Source organism: Cnephaeus nilssonii (assembly GCF_951640355.1).
Source record: "Cnephaeus nilssonii genome assembly, chromosome: 4".
Classification (NCBI taxonomy): Eukaryota; Metazoa; Chordata; class Mammalia; order Chiroptera; family Vespertilionidae; genus Cnephaeus; species Cnephaeus nilssonii.
Window position 1 is genome coordinate 109,554,610 of NC_137075.1, and position 12,788 is coordinate 109,567,397.

At 47.8% G+C, this 12,788-nt stretch overlaps 2 protein-coding genes and 1 long non-coding RNA gene across 3 annotated transcripts in view; all 3 read left to right on the plus strand.

The window, feature by feature from the left end:
* LOC307097879 overlaps window positions 1-12,788 on the plus strand; it is a 431,535-nt gene that overhangs the window by 343,438 nt on the left and 75,309 nt on the right. The gene's annotated exons all lie outside the window — the stretch shown is intronic.
* Window positions 4,775-5,713, plus strand: LOC307097575 (disintegrin and metalloproteinase domain-containing protein 20-like; the record flags this gene model as incomplete). Its single annotated transcript, XM_079767685.1, has 1 exon — window positions 4,775-5,713. The coding sequence occupies one exon, from the start codon at window positions 4,775-4,777 to the stop codon at window positions 5,711-5,713; it is 939 nt and encodes a 312-aa protein (XP_079623811.1).
* Window positions 5,801-6,969, plus strand: LOC307097576 (disintegrin and metalloproteinase domain-containing protein 29-like; the record flags this gene model as incomplete). Its single annotated transcript, XM_079767686.1, is given in 2 exon segments — window positions 5,801-6,212; window positions 6,215-6,969. Coding segments are annotated over 2 exon segments (1,167 nt in total).

The window sequence follows — 12,788 nt, forward strand, 5'->3', positions numbered from 1 at the left end:
GTTTTTATCTCTCAATTTGTTTATGTGATGTATCACGTTTATTGATTTGTGAATATTGTACCATCCTTGCATCCCTGGGATGAATCCTACTTGGTCGTGGTGTATGATCTTTCTGATGTATTGCTGGATTCGATTTGCTAGAATTTTGTTGAGGATTTTGGCATCTATGTTCATGAGGGATATTGGCCTGTAATTCTCCTTCATTGTGTTATCTTTATCTGGTTTTGGTATTAGGGTGATGCTGGCTTCATAGAAGGAGCTTGGAAGTCTTCCTTCTTCTTGAATTTTCTGGAATAGTCTGAGGAGGATTGGTTTTAGCTCTTCCTTGAATGTTTTATAAAACTCCCCTGTGAAGCCGTCTGGCCCCGGGCTTTTGTTTGCTGGAAGCTTTTTGATAACTGCTTCAATTTCTTCCATAGTTATCAGCCTATTGAGATTTTTAGTCTCTTCCTGAGTAAGTTTTGGAAGGTTGTGTTTTTCTAGGAATGTGTCCATTTCCTTCAGGTTGTCTAGTTTGTTGGAGTACAGTTGCTCATAGTATTTTTTGACAATCCTTTGTATTTCTGTGGGGTCTGTTGTTATTTCACCTCTTTCATTTCTGATTTTGTTTATTTGGGTCCTCTCTCTTTGTTTCTTGGTGAGCCTGGCTAGAGGTTCATCAATCTTGTTTATCCTTTCAAAGAACCAGCTCTTGGTTTTGTTGATCTTGTGTATTGTTTTTTTTTTGGTCTCTATGTCATTCATTTCTGCTCTGATCTTTATTATTTCCTTTCTTCTGCTCACTGTGGGCTTTTCTTGTTGCTCCCTTTCTAATTCTTTGAGTTGTTGAGATAGATGATCTATTACCATTTTTTCTTGTTTTTTGAGGTAGGCCTGTAGAGCTATACATTTCCCTCTCAGGACTGCTTTCATTGTGTCCCATAGGATTTGCAATGTTGTGTTTTTATTGTCATTAGTCTCCAGGATGTTTTTAATTTCTTCTTTGATCTCATTGATAACCCAATCATTGTTTAGTAGCATGCTATTCAGTTTCCAAGTGTTTGAATTTTTTGGAATGTTTTTATTGTAGTTTATTTCTAATATTATGTCATTGTGGTCTGAGAAAATGCTTGATATGATTTCAATCTTTTTGAATTTGGGGAGACTTTGCTTGTTACCCAATATATGGTCTATTTTTGAGAATGTCCCATGTGCACTTGAGAAGAACGTATAGTCCATGGCTTTGGGGTGAAATACTCTGAAGATGTCAATTAGGTCCATCTGATCTAGTGTGTCATTTAGAATTGCTGTTTCTTTGCTGATTTTTTGTCCAGATGATTTATCCATTGATGTCAGTGGTGTATTAAAGTCCCCTACTATGATTGTATTGATGTTGATCTCTCCCTTGATATCTTCCAGCAGATTTTTTATGTATTTGGGCGCTCCTGCGTTGGGTGCATATACGTTTACCAGAGTTATATCTTCTTGCTGGATTGCTCCCTTTAGTATTATGTAGTGGCCTTCCTTATCTCTTATTAAAGCCTTTACTTTGAGGTCTATTTTATCTGATATAAGTATCGCAACCCCGGCTTTTTTCTCATTTCCATTTGCCTGAAAAATGTTTTTCCATCCCTTCACTCTCAGTCTGTGTGAGTCTTTTGCTCTAAGGTGGGTCTCTTGTAGACAGCAAATATATGGGTCATGTTTTCTTATCCATTCAGCTACCCTATGTCTTTTGATTGGTGCATTTAATCCATTTACGTTTACTGTTATTATTGATAAGTACCTGTTTGTTGATATATATATATATATATATATATATATATATATATATATCAACAAATATATATATATATATATATATATATATATATATATATATATATATATATAGTGTTTGTGTTTCTTCTTGCCTTTCTCTTTCTTCTTTTTACAGCAGCCCCTTTAACATTTCTTGCACTGCTGGTTTGGTAGTGATGAACTCTCTTAGCCCTTTTTTGTCTGTGAAGCTTCTGATTCCACCTTCAATTTTGAATGATAGCCTTGCTGGGTATAGTATTCTTGGTTTCAGTCCCTTGTTTTGCATCACTTTGAATATTTCATTCCATTCCCTTCTGGCCTGGTGTGTTTCTGTTGAGAAATCAGTTGATATTCTGATAGGAGATCCCTTGTAGGTAACTGTCTGTTTCTCTCTGGCAGCCTTTAAGATTCTTGTTTTGTCGTTGGTGTTCGTCAATTTAATTATGATGTGTCTTGGTGTCGGTCTTTTGGGGTTCAACTTGTTTGGGACTCTGTGTACTTCTTGGACTTGGATAGTTTTTTTCTTGCCAATATCAGGGAAGTTTTCTGTCATTATTTCTTCTAACAGGTTTTCTATTCCTTGCTTCTCTTCCTCTCCTTCTTTTATCCCTATTATTCGAAGGTTGTTTCGTTTTGCATTGTCCCGAAGCTCCCTTAGGCTCTCCTCTTGCTTTTTAAGTCTTCTTTCCAGTTGCTGCTGTGTTTGTGTGTTTTTTCCTACCTTGTCTTCTAATTCGCTGATGCGGTCCTCAGCCTCTTCTACTCTACTCTTTAAGCCTTCCATTGTGTTCTTTATTGCAGCTATGTCGTTCTTCATCTCCTCTTGGTTTCTTTTCATGTTGGTGACATTTTCATTCAGCTCCTTATAGTTCTCATTGAGTTGTGTGTATTTGTCATCCATCCATTTAAACATCCTTATAACAAATACTCTGAATTCTTTCTCTGTTAAGCTGCTAGCCTCAAGTTCATTTAACTCCCTTTCTGGTGACTATATCCTTTAGTAAAAGGACAGTTGCCACCCAGTGCTGGAAAACAATGATAGATTCTTATCGGGACCTGTGAGTGAATTTCTCATCCCCTCCTCAAGAAACTGCACAATTGGATAAAAACATGTTAAATATTGGTTCTCATGATAGGGAAAATGAGACATTTTCAGGGGACTAGCAAACTGAATTAGTCCCAGTAACCTGCTTTCTACTGCACTCTCTTGCTAGCTGGTAATTAATTCCATTTGTGAAAGAATGTGGGAGATGGGTCTGGCCAGTCATTAGTTCCTCCCATGCCAGGTGTGTCCTGGTTATCTGAGCTATGCTGTGCTCACGACTGCAAGCTTTCTACAAGATATCTGCTAAGCACAATAAATCTTTCTCTGCCCTATTTTGTCCTTTTTAAGCCCTTCAATATATATGTATAAAATTCTCATTGAACAGATGGTTCAGGATCTGAAACTTAGAGTCCCCTGAACCAGCAGCGCTGCTTTCATTAAAGTCTCTTTACCAAACCTCACAGTATTGGACTGTCACTTCCCTGCCAATTTCATAAATTCCACATTCCATAACACTCTCCCGATGGACACCCACAGGGGCCCAATGTGTCTTCAGTGGAGAGCTAGTCAGCATGTGCAGACGAAGCATCTCTAAGGCCAAGGAGAGAACCACGGGGAAGGGCTCCAGGGAACAACCACATGGCTCCCACTGGACCAGAAGTCCTTCCCGTCATCAGCATGTGGAGGAGGAAAATGAAAACCTCATCCAGGAAGCCTCAGGTAGACACTGGGAGACACTTCACTCACTAGGCCCCAAAGAGCTTCCAAGCAGCAATCAGCAGGAGTTCACCATTGTGTTAACCTAAAAAAACCATTGAAACCTATAAAGAATTTTTGTGAGTTTATTTGAACCAAACTGTCGACATATGTCAGGAAGCAGAACCTCAATGAATTGAGATAATGCTCCAGAGAATGGCAGGTTACATTTATATTTATACATTGCAATCAAAGGAGGGACATAGATGGGTTACATGAAATTCATTGGTGATAGATTAAGAAAGTGGGATGAAGCAAAGTGGTGGGTAACCCCTGGGACTGGATAAAAAGTAAAATGATGGACACATACTTAGGTGGGTGCATGAACAATTAACATGATAATGAAGGGATTGGTGGTATCTGTCCTGGTGCCCACCACATTTGGTTGTATCCCAGAGGCTCCAGAAAAAGGGAAGTTACAAGTTACCCAGACATCTCACAGATATGTTATCTTAGAGGCAAAAAGGCAAATGGGCTCAGGAAAGATCTAAGTTGATCTTTGTCAGGGAAAATATCGACCTAGGACATGACTCCCCGCCATATCCTGGTTGTAGTTAAATATTTCATTTTCAGACCTTTTTTTGAGGTTATTGTAGGTCTCTGAGTTGGCAAGACTGCCACGCAGGCCGCCAATGAGCTTGTCAGGTTAGCATGTGGCTCCCTTCTTCCACAGTTGGAAACTTCTTAGCTGCAGACCAGAAGACACATATAGTTACAGAAATGAACCTTGTCAACACCTACGAGGGTAAAATTAACAAAGTCCAGCTCGCCTGCCAAAGGCGTAGGAGAAGCAGCCCAATAATAAGGACAACAGTGACCCTTGGGAATGATGCAGGCGCACCGTGATGACGGGGTTGTAGGGACTTTAACTGCTGAAACTACACAGCATGTGTGCAGGTCGCTAGACGAAAGACTGAGGTGTGCAGGGGTGACAGGGCTCTGCTTCCTTCTCTCTTATTTCCACTTTAGCATTCAGATCCGCCTCTCACCTCCCCCACCTCCACCCCAGCTGAATGCATGTCTAGCTCCACCCACTGACGTGCCCTGTCATTGTTACCTCAGCATCCCTGCCAGGGTGGGTTTCCTATCACTATCCCCTTGGCAGGAGGTGGCCACAGCAGATGGTGGGGACCCAGCTTCACTGAGGAACCTCCCTCTCTTCGTCCCCGTTGATGGTTCTCCCCCAACAAGGGCATGAGGCTGGCAGGGGGTCCCGTCACCCTGAGGATGCCCATCCTGCTGCTTGGGCTCTGGGTGGTGCTGGCTCCCACCCAGTGTTCTCAAGGTCGTCCCTCCTGGCGCTACATCTCCTCGGAGGTGGTGATTCCCAGGAAGGAGCTGCACCATGGCAAAGCCCTGCTGGCAGCAGGATGGCTCTCCTACAGCCTGAGGTTTGGGGGGCAGAGACAAGTCCTCCACATGCGGCGCAAGAGACTCTTTTGGCCTGGACAGCTGGTGGTGATGACTCAGGATGACCAAGGAGCCTTGCAGGTGGACCACCCCTTTTTCCCGCTCGACTGTTACTACCTGGGCTACCTGGAGGACGTCCCTCTCTCCATGGTCACCGTGGACACGTGCTATGGGGGCCTGGAAGGCATCATGAAGGTGGACGACCTTGCCTATGAAATCAAACCCCTCAAGGATTCCCAGAGGTTTGAGCACATCGTTTCTCAGATCATAGCCGACACCAACGCCACAGGACCTACGTCCAGGCTGGGATACAAGGCAGAGAGGCACCCTCTGCTCTCCAAAGTGAACACCAGTGCAGCCTCCAGGATCAGCAGTAAGCTCTATTCATCCCACAGAGGAAACATGAAAGCCTGCCTCATGAGTTCCAATTCCATTTATACTCTGTACAGAAATATGTCAGAAAACATCAAATTCCTAGTATATCTAGGGAGTTTAATGGACTCCATGTTCCGAGGCCTTGACATAAGGTACTACATCAGCATCATGGTCATTTATAATGAGAGGGATCCAACCAATATGAACAACTTTCTTGTGCCAAGTGGTCCATTTGCTCTGAATTATCGGAACAACATTTATACTCCTTTTCGGCCCTATTCAGGCTTAATGGTGCTTAAAGATGCACCCCATGAACTTAATTTTAATCCCAATGAGAACAGTTTGTGATCGCACACCAGTCTGGTCTATGTGGGTCACCTGTACAGACATATATTATTGTTGGCAGTTATAGCCACCCAGCAAGTTGGGAGGACAATGGGTGTGTATATGGATACAGATGCCTTTGTTTGCCAGCGAAGGACCACCTGCATCTTGTACAGGTACCTCGTGTTGACAGTTGCCTTTAGCAACTGCTCCGTGGTATTCCTACAAAACTCCTATAGTGCTGACCATGCAGAATGCCTCTACTTAACTGCATTTGTCCATGCAAATGAAAGCCTGACAGTCACTCGATGTGGAAACTCTGAGGTGGAAGACAAAGAGCAGTGCGACTGTGGGTCCTTCCAGGAGTGCTATACCAACACCTGCTGTAAAACTGACTGCAACTTCACGCCTGGAAGTGTTTGTAACAGAGAAATATGCTGCACAAATTGCACCTACACGCTCGTGGGGATGCTCTGCAGACTGATCCAGAACATCTGTGACCTTCTAGAGTACTGCATGGGAAGGAAACGAGCTGCTTCATGAATTTTTATCTGCAACATGGAACCTCGTGCACCAAGGAAGCCTACTGCTATCACGGCAATTGTACTGACCGCAATATGTACTGCAAGGAGATCTTTGGGGAAGGGGCACTGCATGCTCCAGATTACTGCTACCGCATTAATGGACTGGCAAGCCGATTTGGACACTGTAAAATTACTCATGTGTTCAATCCATACCCTTGTTATCCCACTAACAATCTGTGTGGAAGCCTACAGTCTATCAACGTCACTCATATGCCACGGCTGCAAGAACACGTGGGTTTCCATCAGTCTTTCTGGGCAAACACCTGGTGTTTTGGACTGGAAACACACCGTGGAAAAGAAACAACTGACGTTGGTTTTGTGAGAACTGGTACCCCCTGTCGTGCAAAAACATTCTTTAATAAGGGCTCCTGCAACACTTCCATAGAAGACTTAAACTACAACTGTCCCCCTTTGAAATGCAACTGCAGGGGCCTATGCAACAACCAAGGGAACTGCCATTGTCATGTAGGGTGCGACCCGCCCCTGTCCTTAAACCCTGGTGCCAGAGGGAGTGTGGACAGCGTATCCCAACCAAGAAGAACTTGGACAGTGAGGATAAATCCTATGTCAATGGTGTATTTGAGATTCACTTTTGGTCGCTTGCTTGCCCTCATAGCGGCACTGCTCTTCGGGGTAGCCATGAATGTGAGAACTGTCCAGACCACTACAGTCACTGAAGTGCAAGTTGAAAAGTAAACAGCAAGTCAGCCATCCAACCCCTGTACAACTCAGGCAACACGAAGAAACACGTGAAAAAAGTCACCATAACCCACTGGCAGAGCTCAAGCCCACACTTCTGAGCAGCTGCAGGGCTCCTGCCCCATATCCAGGGTGTGCACACCATGAATGTTTTCACATCTCTCTCTCTGACAGCTCGCTGGCCAGCATCTGCAATAAAGCTTGAACACCGCACGTTAGCATCCTGTGCAGTTCTTGTAGGTCTGTAAGAGCCCTGAGTGAGCCTGAGACTCGGGTCTGGACAGGAGACCTGGTAAGCAGCTGACCCTGTGCTTGGACACCTGTTTCAGGATTAATGACAGTGGCCACAGTTTCCTTTAGGACCAATTCCTGAAAGTTCTCCACAGTCATGCTCTAGAGCACAGAGTGATAGTTCCTCTTTCCCCCAACTGATGGATGGAGAATGACGTAAACTCCACCTGCAGCCCGAACACTCCTGAACACCTAACCAGGCACCTTATATGGACTGTACATTGAACCACCAATCAGCACCTGCCAAATACCCTAAGCCCCCGATTCCTAAGACCCTAAGTGCCTAATCATGTGCCTTATATGAAACCACCAATCAGCGTGTGCTGAGTACCCTAAGCCCCGTCCCTTCCCTTTCCTCACCTCAAAAGGCTCCTTCATTTCTGCATATGTGCTCTTTCTCCTTGGAAGGTAACCCGGCAGGGGTCTTCTCCTCCAATATAGCCTGTGTCCTGGTTCTCCCTGGCCCTCTGTGTCATCTTTCATGCCGAAAACCTGGGTGAGTGTGGACGATTCTCGTATCTAGCCCCGAGCTTCTGACTCCTGCTCTGGCTCTGCTCGGTGCCATGGTTCTGAGTTGGCCTGCACAGAACACTTCTCAACCCCTGCCATACCAGGACACGTGGGAATCTCATCGCTTTCTTACCCGTAGGCCTCAGGGACTTTCCCAACACCCCCCTCCCCTTCTCGTTTCCTTAACTTGGAAAGGCTTTGGAGTTTACCCATCTCCTCAGCTTCACGTCTTCTCAAAAGCCCAGGCGCCTGGCCATGAAAACTCTGCTCGTCTCTACGGGAAAGGTCTTGGGGTGACAACCTTGGAACCTTCTCTCGTCTCTCTCTTTTGGGTTGGTTGAGGGAGAAGAAGGATGCTTCTTCTTTCCTCCCGAACTTCTCATTGGCCCTTCCCTCCTGTCATGGGAACCTCTCATTCCAAACCCCCCTCTACACACCTTTAGGGTGTCTCCTTGCCAATCTCTTGACCATTGGTCTTTCTGGCTACATCAAACCAAAGAGGCTCTACCTGGCCACAATCTCTCTGTGGCCTGAAGACGGCACTTGCGATTCCAATATCCTCCAAGATCTAGATAACTTTTGTCACCAGATTGGAAAGCATTCGAGATCCCTACGAATGGGCTTCCCCACCCTCACTCCCACCCTCCCATTCTTCCCCCTCACTTTACTCCTCATGTTCCACCATCAGATCCTCCTTGTGAAGTCCTCTTTGCCTTCTCAAAGCCCTTTCTCTGTCTTCTGATTCTTTCGACCGAGTGGATCATTTCTCTCCATGTGTCTCACTCCTGCCACCTCTGTACAACCCTGAACCTATCCCTCCCTGACTAAGCACTTTTTTTCCCAGGTCAACGCAGGCGTGCAGAAGTCGTTGGCATACTCTGGGAGTAGTTTTAATTTTTTTTTTCCTTCACACACACTGGTCCCGCCCCCTGACCAGCGGCAGCGGCTGCAGCAGCAGCATGGCAGCGGTGCTTGCATGCCCCTCCCTGTGCAGCCCCTCCTGGTCCCGCCCTTTTAGGATGGGGTGTTTCTACCTCTGAGAATTCTAACTGCCCGCCTTCCCCTGTGCTCTCCACCTAATCTCCGCCCCTGTGACCGCCAGCAACCGAATTCTCAGGCGGCCAGCCAGTTCCCCTTGCGAGAGGTCGCAGGGGCGGAGGGCATCATCTGGGTAGCCATTCCCTTCTCACTTTCTGATCTTCCTGAGAGCCCAAATCCTGAAAACATGAGCTCCAAAACAGCCTTTCCATCTAACACTCATTCTCAGGCCCAAAGACTGCCTTCCTCAACAACCTCTTCTATTCCTGGGTCCACACTACCCCTGAGGGAGGCAGCTGGAACTGAGGGCATATTCTGAGTCCACGTTCCATTCTCTATGTCCAGCCTCACAGATTGAGAGGCATCTTAGGTTTCTTTTTCCACTGACCTGACCACCTTTACTCCCTGACATACGCTGTAACTTCAAAAATAGATGCAGGTCCACAAATCCGTCAAAAAGACCTCGTTAACCTAACCTTTAAGGTCTTTAATAATAGAGACAAGGAGACCCAAATACAAAATCAAAGGCGAGATCAGGCCAAGGCTGAGGCCCAGTAGGGGCCTTCCAGCTCCTAGCCACCACTTTCAAACCCTAAATGAAGTGCTGGTCCTCCAACTGTGGGTAAGTCAGGAGCTAAGCCTCCTCTGGGCCCACGTTTCAAATGCAGCAAGGAAGGACACTGAGCCAAGTCCTGCTCATACCTGAGACCCCGCCTAGGCCCTGCCCAAGGTGTGGAAAGTAAGGCCACTGGAAATCAGACTGTAGTCTGGCTCCTTCGGGTCTGGCCTCAGCCAGTCTAGCAAGGCCGCCCTCTGGATCCTGTTTGGAGCTCCCAGACCTCCTGGGACTGGCCACCGAAGAAGCTGCCCAGGCCCTGACAGGGCCCCACAGACTGACATCACCAAGACAGAGCCTTTGGTAACAACTGTGGTGGCAGGTAAGCCGATCTCCTTTTTAATTGACACTAGGGCCACTTATTCTGCCCTCATTGAATTTGCTGGGACCCTTGTCCACTCCTCAGTCTCTATTATGGGGGTTGACGGATTAGTCTCACAGCCATTAGCCACCTCACGTCTACACTGCATCTCACTAAATTCCCCCATTCACTCTTTTCTCATTCTACTTTGTTGCCCAACCAGGGCTACCATGCATCCCCTCATAAAACCCAGTTGTCCCAAACCACAGTTACCTACCTCAGTTTCACTCTCTTACCCCACAAGGCCGAGCCATTCCTTGGCCTGTAAATGCCTTGTCTCCTTATCTCCTCTATGATCATTATCTATAGGAAGAATGTGGCGGTTTGGGATTGAAGTGGCTAGAGGCCTGACTAGCCTGGGAACGGGCTGCGGAGCCTGCTCCCTCCCCGCTGCCTTTTCTAGCATACAATACTGAAACATTGATTGCTAGACATGTTTAGAAATACTTAATAGAAGGTCTGAGGCATGGTTATGCATTTTTTAAGGACATAGAAAGAAGGTTTGAAGGCTAATTTGAAATTGTGAAGGTTTTTGTGAAGGTTGTGCATGTGATGAGATGGAACAGAGAAAAGTAGGAAGAAACAAAGAAAGAAAGAAGAAAGAAAGAAAGAAAGAAGAAAGAAGAAAGAAAGAAAGAAAGAAAGAAAGAAAGAAAGAAAGAAAGAAGAAAGAAAGAAAGAAGAGAGAAAGAAAGAAAGAAAGAGAAAGAAAGAAGAAAAAGAAAGAAAGAAGAAAGAAAGAAAGAAAGAAAAAGAAAGAAAGAAGAAAGAAAGAAAGAAAGAAAGAAAGAAAGAAAGAAAGAAAGAAAGAAAGAAGAAAGAAAGAAAAAGAGGAATAAGAAAGAAAGAAAGACTGGATCCGGGTGAGCCTGGCCCCGGGTCCGGGTGAGGCCGTGGGCCCCTAGATCCGGGTGAGCCTGGCCCCGGGTCCGGGTGAGGCCCTGGGCCCCTGGATCCGGGTGAGCCTGGCCCCGGGTCCGGGTGAGGCCGTGGGCCCCTGGATCCGGGTGAGCCTGGCCCCGGGTCCGGGTGAGGCCCTGGGCCCCTGGATCCGGGTGAGCCTGGCCCCGGGTCCGGGTGAGGCCGTGGGCCCCTGGATCCGGGAGAGCCTGGCCCCGGGTCCGGGTGAGGCCGTGGGCCCCTGGATCCGGGCGAGCCTGGCCCCGGGTCCGGGTGAGGCCCTGGGCCCCTGGATCCGGGCGAGCCTGGCCCCGGGTCCGGGTGAGGCCGTGGGCCCCTGGATCCGGGTGAGCCTGGCCCCGGGTCCGGGTGAGGCCCTGGGCCCCTGGATCCGGGTGAGCCTGGCCCCGGGTCCGGGTGAGGCCCTGGGCCCCTGGATCCGGGAGAGCCTGGCCCCGGGTCCGGGTGAGGCCCTGGGCCCCTGGATCCGGGTGAGCCTGGCCCCGGGTCCGGGTGAGGCCGTGGGCCCCAGGATCTGGGTGAGCCTGGCCCCGGGTCCGGGTGAGGCCGCGGGCCCCTGATTCCGGGTGAGCCTGGCCCCGGGTCCGGGTGGGGCCGTGGGCCCCAGGATCCGGGTGAGCCTGGCCCCGGGTCCGGGTGAGGCCGCGGGCCCCTGATTCCGGGTGAGTCTGGCCCCGGGTCCGGGTGGGGCCGTGGGCCCCTGGATCCGGGTGAGCCTGGCCCCGGGTCCGGGTGAGGCCCTGGGCCCCTGGATCCGGGTGAGCCTGGCCCCGGGTCCGGGTGAGGCCGTGGGCCCCCGGATCCGGGTGAGCCTGGCCCCGGGTCCGGGTGAGGCCGTGGGCCCCCGGATACGGGTGAGCCTGACCCCGGGTCCGGGTGAGGCTGTGGGCCCGTGGATCCGGGTGAGCCTGGCCCCGGGTCGTGGACCCCTGGATCCGGGTGAGCCTGACCCCGGGTCCGGGTGAGGCCGCGGGCCCCTGGATCCGGGTGAGCCTGGCCCCGGGTCCGGGCGAGGCCGCGGGCCCCTGGATCCGGGAGAGCCTGGCCCCGGGTCCGGGTGAGGCAGTGGGCCCCTGGATCCGGGTGAGCCTGGCCCCGGGTCCGGCCGAGACCAAACCAGAGGGAGTCGAACCTGCAATACCACCATTTGTCCACCATCCAGACCTGAGGGGTCAGTGCCAACATATACTCATAAGGAACTGGTGGACATTGATATTGGGTCTCAAAAGAACTGTTGGTCCAGAAAGAAACTCACTACTGTCTGATTCATTTGCCTGTCAGCATAACTATTATTGCTCGTCGCACATTCAATTCTTATAAGTACATCTCTAGTGACACATGATTTTGCTCATCTAGGGGAAATGATGAACAACATGGACGGATGAACAAGAACAGAACCAGAAACAAGGAGACATCGATCGGACTATCGGGCCTCAGAGGGAGGATAGGGGAGGGTGGGGGGAGGGGGGAGAGATCAACCAAAGGTCTTGTGTGCATGCATAAGAGCCTAACCAATGGTTAAGTCCAACAGGGGGTTGGGGCATCCATGGGGAGGGATGTGGGATGGGAATGGGGGGATGAGGACAAATATGTGACACCTTAATCAATAAAGAAATTAAAAAAAAAAAAAGAAAGAAAGAAAGAAAGAAGAAAGAAAGAAAAAGAGGAATAAGAAAGAAAGAAAGAAGAAAGAAAGAAAAAGAGGAATAAGAAAGAAAGAAAGAAAGAAAGAAAGAAAGAAAGAAAGAAGAAAGAAAGAAAAAGAGGAATAAGAAAGAAAGAAAAAGAAAGAAAGAAAGAAAGGGAAAGAAAGAAGAAAAAGAAAGAAAGAAAGAAAGAAAAAGAAAGAAAGAAAGAAAGAAAGAAAGAAAGAAAGAAAGAAAGAAAGAAAGAAGAAACAAAGAAGAAACAAAGAAGAAAGAGAAAGAAAGAAGAAACAAAGAAGAAAGAGAAAGAAAGAAAGAAAGAAAGAAAGAAAGAAAGAAAGAAAGAAAGAAAGAAAGAAAGAAGAGAGAAAGAAAGAAAGAAAGAGAAAGAAAGAAGAAAGAAAGAAAAAGAGGAATAAGAAAGAAAGAAAAA